The sequence below is a fragment of the Pan paniscus genome, chromosome 4, assembly GCF_029289425.2.
Source record: "Pan paniscus chromosome 4, NHGRI_mPanPan1-v2.0_pri, whole genome shotgun sequence".
Taxonomy (NCBI): domain Eukaryota; kingdom Metazoa; phylum Chordata; class Mammalia; order Primates; family Hominidae; genus Pan; species Pan paniscus.
In genome coordinates, this window is record NC_073253.2 from 24815835 (window position 1) to 24839073 (window position 23239).

Here is a 23239-nt window from a genome sequence, read left to right on the forward strand (position 1 = left end):
TAACTAAGATCAGAGCAGAACTGAAGGAGACAGAGACACAAAACACCCTTCAAAAAAATCAATGAATCCAGGAGCTGGTTTTTTGAAAAGATCAACAGAATAGGTAGACCGCTAGCAAGACTAATAAAGAAGAAAAGAGAGAAGAATCAAATAGACTCAATAAAAAATGATATATCACCACCGATCCCACAGAAATAAAAACTACCATCAGAGAATACTATAAACACCTCTACGCAAATAAACTAGAAAATCTAGAAGAAATGGATAAATTCCCGGACACATACAACCTCCCAAGACTACACCAGGAAGAAGTTGAATCTCTGAATAGACCAATAACAGGCTCTAAAATTGAGGCAATAATTAATAGCCTACCAACCAAAAAAGTCCAGGACCAGACGGATTCACAGCCGAATTCTACCAGAAGTACAAAGAGGAACTGGTACCATTCCTTCTGGAACTATTCCAATCAACAGAAAAAGAGGGAATTCTCCCTAACTCATTTTATGAGGCCAGCATCATCCTGATACCAAAGCCTGGCAGAGACACAACAAAAAAAGAGAATTTTAGACCAATATCCCTGATGAACATCGATGCAAAAATTCTCAGTAAAATACTGGCAAACGGAATCCAGCAGCACATCAAAAATCTTATCCACCACAATCAAGTCGGCTTCATCCCTGGGATGCAAGGCTGGTTCAATATACACAAATCAATAAACGTAATCCATCACACAAACAGAACCAACGACAAAAACCACATGATTACCTCAATAGATGCAGAAAAGGCCTTCAACAAAATTCAACAGCACTTCATGCTAAAAACTCTCAATAAACTAGGTATTGATGGAATGTATCTCAAAATAATAAGAGCTATTTATGACAAACCCACAGCCAATATCATACTGAATGGGCAAAAACTGGAAGCATTCCCTTTGAAAACCAGCACAAGACAAGGATGCCCCTCTCACCACTTCTATTCAACATAGTGTTGGAAGTTCTGGCCAGGGCAATCAGGCAAGATAAAGAAATACAAGGTATTCAATTAGGAAAAGAGGAAGTCAAATTGTCTCTGTTTGCAGATGACATGATTGTATATTTAGAAAACCCCATCATCTCAGCCCAAAATTTCCTTAAGCTGATAAGCAACTTCAGCAAAGTCTCAGGATACAAAATCAGTGTGCAAAAATCACAAGCATTCCATACACCAATAATAGAGAGCCAAATCATGAGTGAATTCCCATTCACAGTTACTACAAAGAGAATAAAATACCTAGGAATCCAACTTACAAAGGATATGAAGGATCTCTTCAAGGAGAACTACAAAGGACTGCTCAACGAAATAAAAGAGGACACAAACTAATGGAAGAACATTCCATGCTCATGGATAGGAAGAATCAATAACATGAAAATGGCCATAATGCCCGAAGTAATTTATAGATTCAATGTTATCCCCATCAAGCTACCACTGACTTTCTTCACAGAATTGGAAAAAACTACTTTAAAGTTCATATGGAACCAAAAAAGAGCCCGCGTTGTCAAGACAATCCTAAGCAAAAACAGCAAAGCTGGAGGCAACACACTACCTGACTTCAAACTATACTACAAGGCTACAGTAACCAAAACTGCATGGTACTAGTACCAAAACAGATATATAGATCAATGGCACAGAAAAGAGGCCTCAGAAATAACACCACACATCTGCAACCATCTAATCTTTGACAAACCTGACAAAAACAAGAAATGGGGAAAGGATTCTTTATCTAATAAATAGGGCTGGGAAAACTGGCTAGCCATATGTAGAAAGCTGAAAAATGGATCCCTTCCTTGTACCTTATACAAAAATTATTCAAGATGGATTAAAGACTTAAATGTTCGACCTAAAACCATAAAAACCCTAGAAGAAAACTTCAGCATACCATTCAGGACATAGGCATGGGCAAGGGTTTCATGACTAAAACACCAAAAGCAATAGCAACAGAAGCCAAAATTGACAAATGGGATCTAATTAAACTAAAGAGCTTCTGCACAGCAAAAGAAACTACCATCAGCATGAATAGGCAACCTACAGAATGAGAGAAAATTTTTGCAATCTACCCATCTGACAAATGGCTAGTATCCAGAATCTACAAAGAACTTAAACAAATTCACAAGAAAAAAAACAAACAATCCCATCAAAAAGTGGTCAAAAGGATATGAAAAGACACTTTTCAAAAGAAGTCACTGATGCAGCCAACAGACACATGAAAAAATGCTTATCATCACTGGTCATCAGAGAAATGTAAATCAAAACCACAATGAGATACAATCTCATGCCAGTCAGAATGGCAATCATTAAAAAGTCAGGAAACAGATGCTGGAGAGGATGTGAAGAAATAGGAACGCTTTCAGACTGTTGGTCGGTGGGACTGTAAATTAATTCAACCATTGTGGAAGACAATGTGGCAATTCCTCAAGCATCTAGAACAAGAAATACCATTTGACCCAGTGATCCCATTACTGGGTATATACCCAAAGGATTATAAATCATGCTACTATAAAGACACATGCACACGTATTTTTATTGCGGCACTATTCACAATAGCAAAAACTTGGAACCAACCCAAATGTCCATCAGTGATAGACTGGATTAAGAAAATGTGGCACATATACACCATGGAATAGTATGCATCCATAAAAAAGGATGAGTTCATGTCCTTTGCAGGGATATGGATGAAGCTGGAAACCATCATTCTCAGCAAACTATCACAACAACAGAAAACCAAACACCACATGTTCTCACTCATAGGTGGGAACTGAACAATGAGAACACCTGGACACACAGCGGGGAACATCACACACTGGGGCTTGTCGTGGGGCGGGGGGCTGGGGGAGGGATAGCATTAGGAGAAACACCTAATGTAAATGACGGGTTGATGGGTGCAGCAAACCAACATGACACATGTATACCTATGTAACAAACCTGCACATTGTGCGCATGTACCCTAGAACTTAAAGTATAATAATAATAATAGAATCCCACCCTTAAGCAGAGGACTGGAAGCAGTGCTGGGATGTCTTGTCTGAATTGCGCATGGCAATGTAATGAACAGGAAATAAAGAGGGACATTCTTTGATGAGTCTCAGGCTCTTGGGGTTGTGCAACCATTTCACAGGGATCAAGATAAATCACTTTGTCTTCTGCTCCAGTGAGGGGAGGCCTTACTAACCTCGGCCACCCCTAGGGGCACACCAGGAGCAGCAGAGACTGGCTTCCTGGAGTCCAGGCAGCACTGCGACCCTGGAGAATGGTGTTCTGTGCCTAGGAGGCAGATTTGGATCATGCCTGAGAATTCACCAGGATGACCCGCCCCCATGTAAGCCCTCTGGGAATAATCCGAACAGTTTCCACTTGTCAGCCTCCAGTTAGAGGGAGTCTGCCTCTCATGGTCAAAGTTGCCAGGCCTGTAGACAAAACCCTGGGGCAAGGCAGGTCCCCAAAGCCATCATGGAGACAGGATTGGTCTAGGATGAAGCTTTCACTGTCCATTCATGGGAGGAGAAACCCCTGGAAAATGAAGGCAAGGTAAGCGGCCAGCTGCCTCTGTTTGAAAAGGGCCATCCTGCAATCTGAGATCAGAATTCTTTGACTACTTCCTTTGTATTAAAATATCCCTTTTTACCAGCCTGGCCAATACGGTGAAATCCCATCTCTACTAAAAATACAAAAATTAGCTGGGCGTGATGCATACACCTGTAATCCCAGCTACTCAGGAGGCTGAGTCAATTGAATTGCTTGAATCCGGGAGGCAAAGGTTGCAGTGAGCTGTGATCATGCCACTGCACTCCAGCCTGGGTGACAGAGTGAGACTCTGTCTCAAAGAATAAAATAACATAACACAAAATAAAATAAAATAAAATGTCTTTTTTAAAAGTAAAAAAAAAGTTAGAAAGGTCTCAAATCAACAATATAACTTTGCACCTAAAAAAAACTAGGAAAAAAAGAACAAACCAATCCCAAAGCTACCCACAGAAAAGAGATAACTAAAATTAAAGAACTTAACAAAATCGAGATGCAAAATTCATTCAAAAGATTAATGAAACCAAAAATTGGATCTTTGAAAAAAAATAAATAAAATTGATAAACCCCTGGCTAGATTAACAAAGAAACAGAAAGAGAAGATCCAAATAAGCACAATCTGAAATGACAAAAGTTATATTACAACTGATTCCAGAGAAATATAAAAAATCCTCAGAGCCTAGTATGAACAACTCTATGCACTCAAATTAGAAAATCTAGAGGAAAAGGATACACACCTGCAAGCACAAAATCTCCCAAGATTGAATCAGGAAGAGCTTGAAACCCTGAACAGACCACTATCAACTTCTGAAATTAAATTAGTGATAAGGAACCTAACAACCAAAATATATCCTGGACCAGATGGATTCACAGCTGAACTCTACCAGACGTACAAGGAACTGATATCAATCCCACTGAAACTAATTCCAAAAATCTAGGAGAATGGGCTTCTCCCTCCCTAACTCACTCTATGAAGCTGGCGTCAACCCGATATGATTCTATATCTAGAAAATCCTAAAGACTCCATGAAAAGGCTCCTAGAATTGATAAACAATTTTAGTAAACTTTCAGGATACAAAATCAATGTACAAAAATCAGTAGCATTTCTATACACAAAGCTCAGGCTGAAAGTTAAATCAAGAACAGAATCCCACCTATAATAGCCACAAAGAAAATGAAATACCTAAGAATACAGCTAACCAAGGAGGTGAAAGATCTCTATAAGGGGAACTACAAAACATTACTGAAAGAAATCAGATGACACAAATGAAAAAATATTCTATGCTCATGGATTGAAAGAAACAATATCATAAAAAAATCCATACTGACCAAAACAATTTACAGATTCAATGCTATTCCTATCAAACTACCAACATCATTCTTCACAGAATTAAAAAAAAAAACTATTCTGAAATTAACATGGAACCGAAAAAGAGCCTGAATAGACAAAGCAATCCCAAGCATAAAGAGCAATGCTGGAGGCGTCACACTACCAGATGTCAAACTATACTATAAAGCCACAGTAACCAAAACAGCTTGTTACTGGTACAAAAGCAGAAACAAAGACCAATGGAACAAAATAGAAAACAGAATAGAAATAAAGCTGCATACCTACAACCATCTGATCTTTGACAAGGCCAACAAAAACAAGCAATGGAGAAAAGACTCTCTATTCAATAAATGGTGTTGGTATAAACATGCACACATGCTCACATGCACACGTGCACACACACACATGAATTAACAATATCTGACAAATTATGCTTTGGTAAATGGGACTTAATTTTTACTTAATGCCCAGTTCTCAATCAAGTGATTTATTAAATTTCTCTCATTTAAAAAAACAACATTTTAAAACTTCAATAATTTGTCTCAGAAGAAAACAATAATTTATTTCTCATTTTGGCAGTTCATCCAACATACAGTCATAGACTGCATAATGATGTTTCAGTCAGTGATGGACCAGGTATATGATGGTGGTCCATAAGGTTATAATATTGTATTTTTACTACACCTTTTCTAGGTTTAGGTATGTGTAGATACACAAATTCTTACCTTGGTGTTATAATTACCTACAGTATTCAATACAGTAGCATGCTGTACAGGTTTTTAGCCTAGGAGCCATAGGATATACATATAGCCCAGCTGTGTGGTTCATTATACCATCTAGGTTTGTGTAAGTACACTCTATGATGTTTGCATGATGACAAAATCACCTAAAAACACATTTCTCAGAAGATATCCTCATCATTAAGCAATGCATGACTGTAATTTAGATAAGTCTCCACCAAAAAGACAGAAGCCATCAGGGAATGGATTCAGTGGGAATCAGATAATATTCAACCACATTTCTGATTTTAGCAATATCCTGGAGAGCTCAATCATTATGCCAACCAATACCATACTTCCTTTCTTAGGAAAAGCTACATCCCAGTGCTGAAGGGAAAAACTGTGAATTGGAAAGCATTACTTTATTGTGTTTCCTCACAATCTGGTGGCCTTAAATTTCTTACTTAATTAGTAGATCTATACACGGAGAGATCTAAGGGAAACCTTCAAGCCATCTGTGATGCATTTGCCCCATAACTTGATCCTGAGTTTAACAAAATATATAGAAGAATGGGGACAAATTCCTTTTAAATGCCACCTGTCTGTTTTATCCACCCTTCCTGGTAGGTGAGGAAGGGCATGAATACATTCTCTGACGTATCCTTCCTCCTATCCAGTCCATTCTAATTCCAATTTCCCCCAATTACTTTATTTTCTCCTCTCTCACAGTACAGGAGATCTTTCCCTTTTCCAAGGCTAGTCCCAAAACACGTATCCTACAGTCTCAACTTTTTTCCTTTGAAAATTATTCACTCTTTTTTCTCTACATCCATCAAAGCATAATTTGTTAGATATTGTTAATTCATGTGTGTGTGCACGTGTGTGTGCGTGTGTGAGCGTGTGTGCACATTTATACCAACACCATTTATTGAATAGACAGTCTTTTCCCCATTGCTTGTTTTTGTTGGCCTTGTCAAAGATAAGATGGTTGTAGGTATGCAGTTTTATTTCTATTCTGTTTTCTATTTTGTTCCATTGGTCTTTGTTTCTGCTTTCGTACCAGTTCATTCACATGTATTTGGTGAATGAATGGATGACTGGATGGATGACATATTCTTCAGAAGAACTTTTTTATTTTATTTTATTTTATATTATTGACATCAAACCTGCTTAAATACAGAAGTCATGCAAAAGGTCACCAAGTACTTCTGACACCCTCTTTAAATGCCTCCTTTATCCTTCATTTAACATTGTTTTGCTGCTACCCAAAACAAGAGCTTATCAACATACATCCACTGTTATTGCCTTTATTAATTTGCTCTCTTCTGCCCATTCCAATCAGCCTTCTCTACATTACCAACAGAACAGTCTTCAAAAGACTATTTTTATATCAGTCTGTAGTTCAAAATCTGACAGTGATTCCATAATGTCTAACAAGAGGTAGAGGGAAGCCCTAATGTTTGCTCTGAAAATCCAAACCAGTGCAAATGTCAGGGTAAGGACCTCCTAAAATCCTCTGCTCCATAAAAATAATGAGAAAACTAGCAAAAACTGTCAGAATCAATGCTTGCAGAACTTCAGAAATTAACCAAGGGCTTGCAGGATTCCAAGGAGCATTTATTAAAGAAATACAGCTGAATCTCCAGGAAATCAGTGAACTTTATTACATTTAAACTTGACCTATTCCCACACAACTCTCCCAGCCTCCAAAGTCACCTTAAAAACTAACAGCCTGCAATCACAGTTAAAACCAGCATCCTGGCAGCCACTGAAGGGAACAGAATGGGGTAGGAAAGCCATCAAAGCCCAATTCACAGAGTTGTCATTGTTTGATCTATCTAGTGGTTTCTTGAAGACTTCGCTCACCACAGTATCTTTATTTGACCTGACTCAAAGTTTGCCCAGTATTTGAAAGCCTTTTCCTTAGAGGCACTTGTCAAAAATGTTTATAGACAATTATGTAACATAATAGCTGCCAGAGGTAATAGATAACAGCTGGGAAAACAATAAGCTAACTAAAAGCTTAAAAGGGAAGACTGGGCAATGAGACATTTATTGCAAATTTAAAAATTTCTGACATATTCCTAGAACCTAGAAGATGACACACAAGTATAAGGCTGTGCACACGTTCATGAAAAACCTGTAAAAGCCCTACATTCTCACCTCTGGCTGGTTTTGAGGCTGTGTGCAAAGAGGAAGTGAAGGTTAGGCAGAGTTGAAAATTTTCTGGCTGAATGCTAAAGGTATTCTTCAACACGCACATGGAGCTCCCGAGCAAAAACTGGGAGACTTACTGTTTCCCAGAATTTAAGAAAATCTCTGTCCACTCATTAGCTGACCACTAAGCTAACCAAGCAGAGACTGCAATGACCACACATAACAAAGAGTACATACTTTAAAAAGACTTCAGAAAATTCACTAAACAAACAACAATAAAATCAGGGACAACAAACCCTAGGAAGAGGGAGAATCTGAACTTCAAAGCCATACAGTTTCTTAAAAAAGAAAAATACCAAGCATGGAAAGAAACAAGAAAATATGAGCAATACACAGGAAAAAAGTAATCGATAAATACTGTCCCTGGAGAACATACCAGATGTTAGACTTACTAGACAAAGACTTTGTATCAACTGTTTTAAATATATTCAAAGAACTAAGGGAAATCATGTCTATATAAACAACAAAAAGTATAAAAATGATTTCTCATCAAATGAATGATATCAAAAAGATAGTTTAAAAAAAAAAACAGAAATCTGGAGTTGAGAAGTAAAATAACTACATTGAGAAATTCACAGAGGGGCTCAACAGCTGATTTAAGCAGCCAGAAGAGTGAATCAGTGAACATGACAATAACTGAAATTACCCAGGCTGAGGAACAAAAAGACAAAATAAGGAAGAAAGATGAACAGAGCCTCAGAGTCCTATAGGACTCCACAAAATATACCAACATAGGCCTAGTGGAAGTCCCAGAAGAAGAAGACTAACAACAGAAAGTAGTTAAAGAAATATGGCTGAAGAAATAATGGCTGAAGGCTTCCCAAATCTGATTTAAAAACATTAATCTACATATCTAAGAAGCCCAGTAAACTCTAAGTAAAATAAAAACAAAGAGATCCACATGTAGACATATACGAAACTGCCAAAGCAAAAGACAAAGAGAGAATCACGAAAGAGGAAGGAAGAAGAAAATTATCACATAAAAGTGATATCCTGATTAATATCTGATTTCTCCTCTAGCCTAGGAGGCTAGAAGGCAGTGATGTATTCAAAGTGCTGAAAGACAATAAACCAAGAATACTATATGCAACAAAATTGTCATTCCAAAATTAAGAAGAAATTAAGACTTTCCTGGATAAACAAAAAGTGAGACACTATGTGGTTAGCAACTTTCCTTTCCAGAAATACTAAAAGGAGTCTTTCAGGGTGAAATGAAAGAACATTAGAGAGTAACTTGAATCCACAGAAAAAAATGTAAAGCGCCAGAAAAGGTCACATGACAGATAAATATAAAAGATGGCATAAATGTACTTTTATTATAACTACTTTTAGCCTCTCTGATTGAAAAGACAACTACATAAAGCAATAATAATAGATCTGTGCTAAAGAGTATATACTGTATAAAAAAGGAATTTGTACCACAATAACAGCACAAAGCAGGGGCAGAAATGAAACTATATAGGAGCAAAATTATTGCACGCTATTGAAATTAAGTTGTTATTAATCTGATCTAGATTATTATAGGTTAGGATATTAAATGTAATCCCCAGGGTAACCAATAATAAAATTAATGAAAAGAATATAATAAAAGAAACAACCACAAAATTAAAATGATATACTAGAAAATATCTATGTAAAATAAAAGAAGGCAGTAAAAGAGGAACAGGGGATGAAAAGGGACATAGACTCAAAAAACAAATAGCAAAATGGTAGACATCAATCCTACCTTATCAGTAATTACATTAAATATTACTGGATTAAATACTCCAATTAAAAGGCAGAAGTCATTAGAATGAATTGGAAAAAATGACCTAACTATATGCTCTTTATAAGTGATTCACTTTAAACTCAAAGCCACAAACAGGTTGAAACTAAGAATGAAAAATATATATATATATATATATATATATATATATATATATATATATATCATGCAAACAGAAACCAAAAGAAAGCTGAAGTGACTATATTCATTACTATGGTCTGAATGACCTCTCCAAAACTCATATTGAAATTTAATTGCCATTGTAACTAACGGTGTTGAGAGGTAGGACCTTTAAGAGGTGATTACATTATGAAGGCTTTGCCCTCATGAATGGAACAATACTGCTATTAGGGGGGTGGGTTAGTCATCACAGGAGTGGCCTCCTGATAAAAGGATAAGTTTGGTCTAATTTCCCCTCTCTGTCTCACATGCTTGTTTGCCCTCTAACTTTCCATCCTGGAATAACATAGCACAAAAGCCCTTGCCAGATACCAGAGCCAAGTTCTTGGACTTTCCAGCCTCCAAAACTGTAAGTCAAATAAACTTCTATTGCTTATAAACTACCCAATCTCTGGTATTCAGAAAATGGACTAAGACACTAATATTGGACAAAATAGATATTAGGACAGAAAACGTTGCTACAGACAAAGAAGGATATTTTACAAAGATAAAGGGCTCAATTTATCAGAAAGATGTAACAATTGTAAACCTACAGGCACATAAAAAGCCAATCCCAAAACACATGAATTAAAAACTGACCAAATTCAGGGGAAAAACAGACAATTTAACAATTATAGTTAGTGACTTTAGTACCCCATGTTCAATACTGAATATAACGACTAAATAAAAGATTAACAAGAAAAGGGAAGAGTTAAAAAATACTGTAAACTAACTAGACCTATACACATCTATAGAACACTTCACCCCACAACAGCAGAATACATATCTTATCAAGTACACATGAAGCAGTCTCCAGAAGAGATAATATGTAAGGTCCTAAACCAAGTCTCAATAAATTTAAAGAACTTTAATCATACAAAGTATATTCTCCAACCATAAGAGAATGAGATTAGAAATTAATAACAGAAAAAAGTGCAAAATGTACAAACATGTTGAAATTAAACGGCACACTCCTAAATGACCAAAGGATCAAAAAAGAAAGCACATGTAAATTAGAAAATAATTTGAGATTAATGAAAATAAAATCAGAGCATACCAAAACTTATGGGATGCACCTAAAGCAATGCTTGGAAGAGAATTTACAGGCACAAATGCATATATTAAAAAAAGGAAAGATCTCAAATAAAGAACCTAAACTGCCACCTTAAGAAAGTAGAAAAAAACAGGCAAACTAAACCCAAATCAAGCAGAAGGAAACAAAGAAAAAATATTTGAGTGGGAACAAATAAAATATAGAATAGAAATACAACAGAGAAAATCAACAAAAGTAAAAGTTGGTTCTTTGAAAAGATAATAAAAGGGACTGGGCATGGTGGCTCACGCCTGTAATCCCAATACTTTGGGAGGCCGAGGCGGGTGGATCACTTGAGGTCAGGAGTTTGAGACCAGCTGGCCAACATGGTGAAACTCTGTCCCACTAAAAATACAAAAATTAGCTGGGCGTGGTGGCAGGTGCCTGTAATCCCAGCTACTCAGGAGGCTGAGGCAGGAGAATCGCTTGAACCCAGGAGGCGGAGGTTGCAGTGAGACAAGATCGCACCACTGCACTCCCACTCCCGCCAGGGTAACAGACCAAGATTCTGTCAAAAAAAAAAAAAAAAAAAGATAACAAAACTGACAAAATTTTGGCTAGATTAAGAAAAAAGGGAAGAAGATTTGAATTACTAAAATGAGAAATTCAAAAGGGGTCATTGCTACCAACTTTACAGAAATAAAACTGAGTATATAAAGCATGACCATGAACAATTACATGCCAACAAACTAGATAACCTAGAAGTAAACAAATCCCTAGGAAGATACGAACATCCAAAATTGACTCAAAAAGAAATTAAAAATCTGAATATGCCCACAACAATTAAATAGATTGAATTAGTAATTGCAAAACTTACCATGAAGAAAGTCCAGGACCAGATGGTTTCACTGGTGAATTCTACCAAATGTTTAAGGAATAATTAACATCAACCCTTCACAAACTTAAAAAAATATATATAAAACACAAGACTTCCCAAACCATTTTATAAGGCCAGTATTACCCTGATACTAAAACCAGACAAAGACATTATGGAAAGAAAGAACCAAGAAAAAAACTAAGACAAGTATCCCTTATGAATATTGACACAAAAACTCTTAACAAAATACTAGCAAACCAAATCCAGTAACATATAAAACAAATTATACACTATATAACCAAATTAGATCTATCCAAGAATGCTACATTGGTTCACCATCAAGAACCAATTAATGCAATGTACCAAATTAATAGAAAAAAAGCAGAGGGAATCACATGATCATCTCAAAAGACACAAAAAAAGCGCTTGAAAAAAATCAACATCTTTTTATTATACAAATTAGGAATAAAGGGATAATTCTCCAATCTGACAAAGGGTATCTATAATGGGTATCCACATCATACTTAATGCTGAAAGACCAAAAGTTTTCTCTCTAAGATCACAGGACAAGACAAGGATCTCAGCTCTCATTATTTCTATTCAGCACTTTACTGGAAGTTCTAGGCAGGACAATTAGGCAAGAAAAAAAATAAAACGTATCCTTGGAAAAGATAAAGTAAACTATCTCTATCTACAGATGACATGATATTGTACATAGAAAATCCTAAAAACACCATACATAAAAAAATAAAAGAGTTCAGCAAGATTACAGAATACAAAATCAATATACAATAATCAATTGTTATTTCTATACACTAGTAATGAAGAATTCAAAAATAAAATTAAGAAAATAATTGCATTTACGACATAATTAATAAAACAATAAAATGCTTATGAAGAAATTTAACAAAATATGTAAAATAATCAAGACTGTGAGGTACTGGCAGAAAACTAGATCAACGAAATAGAGTTGAGTCCAGAAATAAAACCATACATTTATAGTCAATTAATTTTTGACAGTGAAGCCTAGCCAATTCAATGAAAAAAGAATGATTTATTCAGCAAATGGAACCTGGATAATTGGATATCTATGTGCAAATGAAGGAAGCTTATATCATATTAAAAATTAACACAAAATGGAATAAAAACCTAAATGTAAAAGCTTAAACTATAAAACTCTTAGATGAAAACATGGGTATAAATTTTTGTGACCTTGTATCAGGCAACAGTTGTTTAGCTGTGACACCAAAAGTATAAGCAACCAAAGGAAAGTTAAATAAATTAATTCAACAAAATTAAAGACATTTTGCTTCACAGGACACATCAAGAAAGTAAAAAGACAACCCACACAATGAAAAAAATTGCAAATGATATATCTGATAAGGGATTAGTATCTAGAGTATGCGAAGAACTCTTATGACTCAATAAAAAACAAAAACAAAAAAAATCCTATTTTTAAAATGGGCAAAAAACCTGAATAGAAATTTCTCCAAAGGAGATACCCAAATGACCAACAAGCATATGAAAAGGTTCTCAACATCATTAGTCATTAAGGAAATACAAATCAAAACCCGAATGAGATACCACTTCACCCCGAATAGGATGGTTAACATAAAAAGACAGAGAGAAATCGAAACTCTCATACATTGCTGGTGGGCATATAAAATGGTAAACACACTTTAGAAAACAGCTGGAAATTCTTCAAAAAATGAAGCACAGGGTGACAATATGACCTAGCAATTCCACTCCTAGATGTGCCACCACGAGAACAAAAAACTTATGTCAGCACAAAAAAACTTGTATACAAATGCTTAAAGCAGCATTATTTATAATAGTCAAAAAGTAAAACCAATGCAAACACCCATCTATTTATAAATGCATAAATGAAAGGTGGCATATCCATACTCTGGAATATTATTTGGCATTTACAAAAGGATTGAAGTATTGCTACATGGTACAACATGGATGAATCTTTAAACCATCATGCTAAGTGAAAGTACACACAAAAGGCCACATATTGTATGATTCCATTTATACAAAATGCCCAGAATAGGCACATCTATAGAGATAGAAAATAGATTACTGGTTTCCAGGAATTGGAAGGCAGTGGAGAAAGGTGGGATAGAGAGCAAAAGCTAATGGGTAGAGAGCTTCTTTTGGAGGTGATGAAAATGTTTTGGAATAGACAGTGGTGATGGTTGCACAACTTTTTTTTTGAGATGGAGTTTTGCTCTTGTTGCCCAGGCTGGAGTGCAGTGGCGGGATCTCAGCTCACTGCAACCTCTGTCTCCCGCGTTCAAACAATTCTCTTGACTCAGCCTCCCAAGTAGTTGGCAATACAGGCGCCCGCCAACATGCCCAGCTAATTTTTTTGGATTTTTAGTATAGACAGGGTTTCACCATGTTGGTCAGGCTGGTCTCAAACTCCTGACCTCAGGTGACCCGCCCACCTTGGCCTTTCAAAGTGTTGGGATTACGGGAGTGAGCCACCACGCCCAGGCCACAACTTTTTAAATATATTAAACGCCATGGAAATGTGTACTTTGAAAGGTGATTGTTTTTCATATGTGAATTATCTATCAATTTAAAAAACAATCAAACCTTCTCTGCACTTCCAGCTATCTCTTTCTCTTCTTTCAACATTTCCAGTCAGGTTAATCTAATATGTGTCTGGGACAAGACACTTGTATTATTCATGCTTCTGCACCTTTAATCTAAGCTAGTCTCAGTCCTCTCTACCTTTTTCCACTCCCTCTCTTCCACCATTTTTCAAAGTCCCAATCAAGTCCCACTTTTTCCAGAACACTCTCCAACCTTAGCTTACTAGTCTGCCAGAGAAGGAACAAGCTCTCTTCGTTTCATTCCTGCTCATCAACACTGTTGAAATTAGTTAAATAAAACTAATGATTCTAACTATAACTGTAACAAAAGCTTTATAATCGCAGATTGGAAATATAAATGAAAATCAATTCTTTCACATATGTTCTCGAAATTATACTGATCACTGGTAAGACATATCTAAAACACTTCTTTCTATTATGGCTTCTTTCAGTTAAACATTACTTGAAGAATGAAAAATGTATTATTTTACTTCCAAATAATTACACAAGTACATCTATGCAAAAACAGTGTTACACCAAAAGATGAGCTACACTGAATTGCTGGTCCATGACATGGATTACAGGAAAATATCATCCTAATTACCCTAACAAAAGGATTACCATACCATACAGTGGCTCCCTCAGAGAAATACGAGTGTATACATGAAGTATATTAATACTACCTAATTGTCAAAATTCACGACTAAAGAAGCTGACAAAAATCTTATTTTCAATTAGCACACAGTACAAAACCTTTATTTCCACAATATGCCTCAGAGCACTTATTCATTTGTTGTAACACTTAAGAATCTTTTCTCTTTTAAACCTATTCCCAACAAAATTCTTTCTGGCATAAAGGAATTGCACCTTCTTTGTTAATTTTGAGTCATGTTAACTGAATTAATCCCAGTATGTATGCCCTATGCTTATTGTGCATACTGCATGAGAAACCATTAACAGTGCACACAATGACTTTTTGGAGTTGCATTTTATTTGAAGCTATTGTATGTCTTTCAACCTGTGCCACATTTCAATAATGACTATTTATAATTACAGTCATCCCCTTATTTGCTTGGTATTTCATTTTCCTTGCCCTATGGCACCCTACAGTTGAAGGCAAGGAAAACTCTCTGTTGATTAGTTATTTAAGACCAGCAACAATAACTATGCTGGAGAGAAGGCTACTTGGAAAGGATTACATAAGACCTAGCACTCAACAGCCTCAGACAGAGCAGCAAATTATAAACCCAAGTACTTCGTTGCATGTAACCAAATTGGCTAGTTGAAATGCTAATTGCCTTTCAGCAAAACTGAAGACAGACAGGGGACCTTGTGCTTCAGAGAATGAAATGCATTTTTACTCCACTTCTATACCATTGTCTTGCTGAGAATCATTTGAAATCTATTCATAAAGGTAGCTCTTTCCCTAACCTTTAAAATGTGGGAAATTTATTTGGCCCCTACCAGCACCTCAGACATGCTGATGTGCCAAGATGCGAACAGATGGTTGGATTAAAGCCATGTTAAGCCCCTAATAAAGTGAAGCATGAAAAATCTCTATGCTCAAATGTATAGTATAAACCAAGAAAATATGCCTAGGGAAAGAAGTTTTGAATAACAAATAGATTTATGAAATTAAAATAACCAGAAAACATAATCTTCAAAACAAATATTTTCAATGTAATTACATCCGAATGCATACAGAAAGAGCTATTGTCTCTCTCAAAGAGATGCCCCAACTTTTCTTTATACTTAATAATTTTGTGAGTATTACTTCAAGACTCATTTATGGACAATGATTCCAGCAGCCAGTATTTCCCTTTAATATAAAAGAGGGTCCATTCTAGGTTTTCAGAATCCTGAATAAATGAATGAGAAATGCCCTATCAGCATCTTGCCCTGGCTTTGAGGTAAAGCCAGACTTACGCCTGACTGCACCAGAAAAGGGCCCCGTGACCACCTGCCCAGCAGCTGGGGGAGGGACTTGGTCTGGTACATTTTTAAGTGTATAGTGTGTCACAGTAGAATCGGAAAACACAGCCTTTGTATTACCACAGCCGCTTGTGCCTCAGCTCCACCCTTCTCCTCCTCTGCCACACCTCACTCAGGGCAACAGAGCTGGGGTGCTGTGGCTTCATGTGTGGCCTAAGATCCTGGCATATTGGAGAACCCTCCATGCATGCAAAAGATGCTCCCTGTGCTCCCAAACCTACCTTGTGAAAGGAAAAAATTAGGCATACGATGTGAGGAAATCAACTTTCTGTACTACTCCATTCTACATGAAGTAGACTCTAGTTTATTAGTAGTATGTTTATCTTCATTGCTCAACAAATATCTTTATTTACATAAAGTCTGAACTGCCCAGGAGTAATGGAATACTAAAACTAAACAGAACTTTACTGTAAATGGTTTCAATAAATAATTCAGCTCTCACCCTGATTCGACAGGAGTTAAGAGAAGAAAGACCTCTCTGGCTGGCTGTTCACCAAAACCTTTAGACTGGGGAGGTTCTGGTGATTTTTTCATTATTTCTTTACTGTCTGAATTTCCTGCATGACTTTGCATTATCTTTGCACTCAGAAAAAAAGTTATTTCCAAATCAAAAGAACAGAGTGGTGGGGAGGTAAATTGAACTCTGTGTGATACTTAGCTATGCGATTTGTCCCCCCAAAATCAGGGAAATACACATCCAAATCTCTCCATGGTAACACACTGCATTTTATAACCAAATTAAATAATTATCTAAGAAGCTCATTACACTTTGTAAGCATCATAAATTGTCTAGTTGCCCTCTACATGAAGTGAAAAATGGTGATGGCATTGTGCTTCCACTGTGTAGATTTCAGACCTGGTGCATAAAATAATGACTTATCAAAGGCAAATAGGCAACAAAGCAACTTATTCAATAGGTTAACAACTATGCTGAACCCTATAGATACTATATAAGAGAAATATATAATACAATCACTGTCTTCAAGGATTTTGCATCCTAATTGGGGCAACCTTGAAATTTTAAATAAAAGTAGGGCAGCAATATAAGAAACGGCATGAGGTGGCATTTGTTTGAGTGACAATAAATCAAACAATTAATAACCAAGTTTACCTATTAGGATACTTCTTACCTAATAGTTTATGAGAATGTATAGGTGACTAAAATATGTGGCCTTAAGTGCGTCTCTTAACTGTTCTAGGTCTCAGTTACCTCAAATATAAAATAAAGAGGTTGGTTTAGTTTGGCTCCAAGTCTCCTTCCAGTGCTTCAAGATTTCATGTTACGTTCACAGCCTAAGAATTTCAGAACAATGAACGATCACACATTTAATCTAAGATAAAAAGTATTTTTTTGTGGGTCCTCCCAGGGCATAGATCTCTCTGCCTCGGTTTCTTCATTTGCAAATCAGGATAATACAATTTAATTCATGATCCAATATAAAATTATACTAATAAAGGGCTTAAGAGAATTCCTGGCATACAACGTATATTCAATAAATGTGACATACTATTATGATTCATCATAGGATATGAACAAAAGAGTTTAGTCACAGCTAATTCTACTCTGAACACCCTTTTCCCTTGGGTGTAAGCATTTTTGTCTCAAGCGTGAGTACCTTCAAGTAGAAAGACATCTGACACACTTAATACCAGCATTTGCTTAATACTAGCTTCTGCCCTCTCACATTTTTTCTAGCAGTTATATTTATTACCATAAAACCATTTGTGTTACAAATATATCTCATATGATCACTTTCTGAGAATACAACTGGCATTCAATTAATAAATATACAGCATAAATATGTAACTTATTAAGATATAATAAATGGAGACTGATACAGCACTTATATATTTAATGGTATGAAGACTCAGTGTTACATAATTTACCTTTGCCCCATTATAGACTCTTATAGTAGTCCAAGATTACTTCAGTTTATAGGCAATTTTAGCTTTTAATCATCCCATTCAGTATAGTATAGGTCCTAAGAGCATTTGGAAAAAATATTTGACCCAGTTCTTATAAACTGGAACTCTGGGCAAGGAGCTTAAACTTTTCATTCTTCAGTATCATTATCTATAAATTGGGATATACTACTATTCAATTTATGGTGGTATTGTGTTAAATAAGATAACCTATGTAAAGGGTTTCTAAGAATTCACTACATAGCAGGCATTCATTAAGGAGTGACTGCTATATTTATTCATCATGGAAATGAGAAAATGGAGATAGGATTCAGTCGTACTTCAGTTGTAAATTTTTAAAGTCTGTGTATCTTGGTTACTTCTTCTAAAAGTAATAATTTGAGAGATATAATATTTTTAGCTGAAATAAACCTTTGCAATCACCTAGTCCAATTACTTTATTTTATAAATGAAGAAACTAATGCCTGGAAGGATGGGTGAATGTCCGAAGTCATTGTGTGTTAATGGCAGAGCCAGAAAATTATACCTAATCACATATATTTAATATATTTTATTATAACACAGTTCAGAGTATATTTGACATCTCCCTGTAACCTACATTTTTCTCAAATTATATAGGCGGAATAGTTCGCCACTTACTCTATGAAATTAACCCAGAATAAATTATTGGTGCTCATTTGTATCCTGCCTAAGATATCATTTTTTCTCTTCCTTATGATCTTTTGGGGGTTTTTGTTGTTGTTGTTGTTTGATCTAATTATTTTGATAAATGACACACAAAGGGAGAAAAAACACTTTAGTAATTTAAAGTAATCATAACTTCAGTAAGAATTTCTAATCATGCTGTATTAGTTAAGGTATATTTTTGACTTTCATCCTAATTCTCAGTAATTATGCATCTTTAAAATTTGATATCAGTTTCTAAAAGAGTGTACAGCATACTAGTAAATACATTACACACATTTTAAAGGCTGTGGATTTCATGAAGTGGGAAAAGTTGGTTTAAAACAAGTTACATAGGATAAGTTAACACACCTTAAAATCAATTTTCCCCTGACGAACACTGCTATAATTTCTTGATTTTAAGAAAAAAATCAATTTTGAGATAGTTTTTAAAATTAAAAAGTTGTAAGTTTTTAAATATATATACATATACACATTATTCTATAGCTCCATGTTAATCCCAAGCTCCCTAAAATCAATATATTTCACTGAAATTCTTCGACGCAGTGGTTATTTTGGAACACAAACAAGTCTCCTTAAGTTTATCTCACCCTTCCCATTATCAATTATTACCTATGGCGCACCGTTCTTGGTCTGTTATTTTTCAGCTAGACTTTAAAATCAAAGCTAGGTAGGGTTCCGGTTTCAAACAGGCAGAAAAAGAAGAAAATAAACTCTTCACTCTGCTCATTCACTTCTCACCTTCTTTGAGATCAGACATCTTTGGAAAGGGCGGGTAGGGGGTGCAGGAACCTAACGCTCCCTGCAAAACCGCAGCCTTGGACAGAACCGACGCGGGCAGCTATGCCCCATTACCCGCAGGCCGCGGCGCCGGGTGCGCGCCCAGCCTCCCTGGGCCCGGCTGTGGCCCGCCCTCCGCGCCGCCCTCGCCGCCCACCTGCAGCAACAGGTGCTGATGCTGAGGCGCTCCCCTGGGGCTCAGCGATGCTCGCAGCACCACCCCTCAGCCATAGCCTACCTGGCCCCAGGAACACCGACATCCGCGCGCTCCCGGCGGTCCCCGCCGGCCCTCCACACACCCTCGCTCTGCCTCTGACTCCCGTCCGTACTCCTTGCCCGCGCTGCTGATTCTTACTACCACTACCGGATCAGGAGGAGGGCTCCATCCTCCTCCCCTTTCTCCCCCTCCCTTGCCTCCTCCCTCTGCATCCTCGCTCTGCTCCAATAGGACCCATGGCTCCCGGGGCAGCGCTCACCTGACCAGCGGAGCGGGGGTGGCCGCCCCGGGCAGCGCACTCTGCTCTGCGCAGCGGGCAGCCAGGTCCGCGCTCTGGCGTCGGGAACACCCTGCCTTGGCCATCCCTAATGGACTCTTCCAGCAGCCAGGCGCCTAGGCTGACCTGCCTCGGCTTAGGAGCGCGCGAGTCTTGCCTCTGCCTGCGCGTCCCAATGTAAGTGCGCGGTCAGCGCTTTCTAATCGTCTCCTTTGGCTAAACTTTCTAGTTGCCCCCTTCGGCACAAGGAACTCACCATGGACAGTGGTGCACACTGCCCTGGGTACTCCACTGTAAGCAATTCCTAGTTTTCTTTCAGGGAAAAAAACCCATTTACTGAGTCTTTTTCCGTTCCTAAGAGAATGTTTCGTTTCACGTTTACCGAAGCTCTCCCTAAGTTTACCCCATAAGAATTTGAGCATAAATTGATGAAATATTAGAAAGGAAGGATCTACCCTCAACTGAACTTACAAAGCAGGGATTGAGGTCAACATTTGGGATAAATTGTCTGTCTCCTCATTTATAAAATAGGATTATTAATTACTCATAAGGCTGTTAGGAGTAGATGAATGAGACTGTGTGAAGTGCAACTCTTTACAGTACACCTGGCACGTGGTAAACCCTCAGCAAATGTTGCTTATCTTTCCCAGTACACAAAGGTAAAGGCTCAATGTCAGACCATGCCATCAGCAATGTGCACATCCCCGCCTGCACCAGAGATTTTTAAAGCAAATGCAGCATTATTAGAATCACGGAAGTTTCAAACTGGGAGCAAAGAGAAAGATTAGCACTCCCACAGCAACTCACCGCTTTTTATAGAAAAAAAAAAAATGGGTTCTCAGCCTCCTCATTTTAAATGCAGCTCACACAAGTACTCTTCTTAATTGGAATAGGAATAACTAGATACTTTGTGTTACATACTGCCGTCCAGGGGCACTCATTTAGCGTTATTATGAGCTGTTGCTGAGCACCTCCTCTGAAAGCTGCAATACTCAAACAGCTGGGTATCAAACGGCAAGTTTGTTGAGACTAAATGATTCTTATACAGAAACCGTGTGGGAATGCAAATGACACATCAAGGCGCTGCAAAAGGTGGGGAGAATAGCAACCTAGGTGATCCAGGAGATTGAACAGCTTTCCTGTGAGGCTCAACAACAAAGGTCGGACCTGGGTCTGGAGGCTTTAAATCCACGAGCATATCAACGGAGTAGACACAGACAGACATGCTTACTAAATCCTGCCATATATGAACGGTAACTTCAAAGCAACTTAAAGTGAAAACTGTGAATCAATTATCCATGTAGTCACATGTAAAACAGAAAACAATAACAGAAAAATGTTTTCTTCCTGATTATTTAAAACGTCTTACTAAAATGTATATTCAACCCACAGTGTTGTTTTATTAGCATTTGTAAAGGCTTTATTTGTGGCTAAATACCCTGGCAAAGTCAACGTCTACCAACCAAATATTCCATCTTAATTTTTGTTTCACCAAGTCCCATGATTAAACACATTCCCCACAACTGGACTTCCTCAGCTTGCATATTTACTTTGTGTATGACATTACCCTAGGCACTGTGATGAGTAAATGAAAATTTACACCCTCACCCAATCTACCTCAGGGAACTAGGTAATTAACAATTATTACTAAGTGTTTAGGAAGCAGAAGACTCTGTAAGGCACTGTGGGAAAAACAGTGATCTCTAAAACCACCCTAAGTTTATTAATTTGCACTCTTTCTGGGGTGAAAGTTAATCAACCGAAAAGCAGAATATGCCATGCAAAAAACAAGCCACTCAAGTGCTAGAAATCTCTAGGAAGAAGAGAGTGTATGGATTGCTGAAGGCTTCTCCAAAAAGCTTTGCTTTGAAGAATAAAACCACAAGAAACAACATAGTTGGTAATTGTGGTACAAATACTTGACAAAGTAGTGTAGATACTCTCAAATGCTGAAATTATTAAACAAATGCTCATTGAACTTAAATCCAAACTTCTTAACATGGACCAAGAGACCTCACATAATTCTATTTCTCTTTTTTTCTCCAACCTCATCTAGTACCACTTTCCCTCCATTTCACTGTATTCCTATCACACTGACGCTTCTTTCTTTGTCTCAACCACAGCAAAATCATTCCTGCCTCCAAGACTTTGCACAAGCTTTTTCCTCTGCCAGGCACGCTGCTTCTGCAGAGCTTCATATGGCTGGCTCTTTCTATCATAGACCTCATTTGAGGGGTAGCTCAACTATCTCTTCCTTGGAAGCACCTGCCCTGATAACTTTCACCGCCACTCTCAGCCACTACCCTCTTCTATGTAATTTCTATAACTTATCCCTAATAAATATCCCATTTACTTATTAAGATATTTAGGTGTTTTTGTCTCCCCATAAAAATGAAAGCTGCATGGGGGTAGCTTGCATGTCTCTGTCATTTGCTGCTCTATACTCAGTAGCTAGAATAGTCTCTGGGATATAGTAGAAACTCAGTACATGAAGGAAGGAAGGAAAGGAGGAAGGGAGGGAGGGAAGAGGTAAGAAGGGAGGGATGGAAGGAAGGAAGGAAGGAAAAGGAAGGAAGGAAGGAAGGGCCTGAAAGCCTGTCATATTAAAAAGTTTCCCAGAGCCCATTTTTCATTTCTTTATATTTCACAATCCAACCTTACAAAACATAAGACTTGATCCCATGTAAAATACAAATATGCCTGAATCAGAGATACTTTAAACCTCATCCATCATTACAACTTAGAGATCCTTTGTTCTTCAAAGGCTTTGATTTAAAAAGAAAGAAAGAAAAAAAGAAAGGAAAAGCATTACTAGGCACCTGGAGGTGGGAGGTGTCAGGTGCCACTGAGAGATAAGGGTGTTGAAAGGAAAGCTGAAGGTTCTAAAGACAAAGCCCAATTCCCAATTCTGCCTAAAAGCAACATTGGTAGAATGTAAGCCTTTTCTCCTACAGTAATCTTCATCAAAATCAACCCAGTAGCTCCAAATTTCACACAGTAAAGATAAATTAGTTTTCTTAAACCCGATAAGAAAAGTACTGATGTCATACAATTTTCCTTCCTATTCCAATTTAATTAGTCTTGCATACTAAGTAAAACTTATAAATCTTG

General features: G+C 37.2%; 1 protein-coding gene across 3 annotated transcripts in view; it reads right to left on the bottom strand.

Moving 5' to 3' along the window:
* Positions 1-20058, bottom strand: part of ADGRV1 (adhesion G protein-coupled receptor V1) — a 602883-nt gene extending 582825 nt beyond the window's left edge. For 2 of the 3 annotated variants that reach the window (XM_055112209.1, XM_055112210.1), the window contains exon 1: positions 19873-20010. In XM_055112209.1, coding sequence (XP_054968184.1) covers positions 19873-19894 — 22 coding nt within the window. In that variant the 5' untranslated portion in view covers positions 19895-20010. Of the gene's footprint in view, positions 1-19872 lie in introns of all 3 variants that reach the window. The other variant, XM_003822773.3, reaches the window with a different exon arrangement.
* Between the last annotated feature and the right edge of the window lie 3181 nt (positions 20059-23239).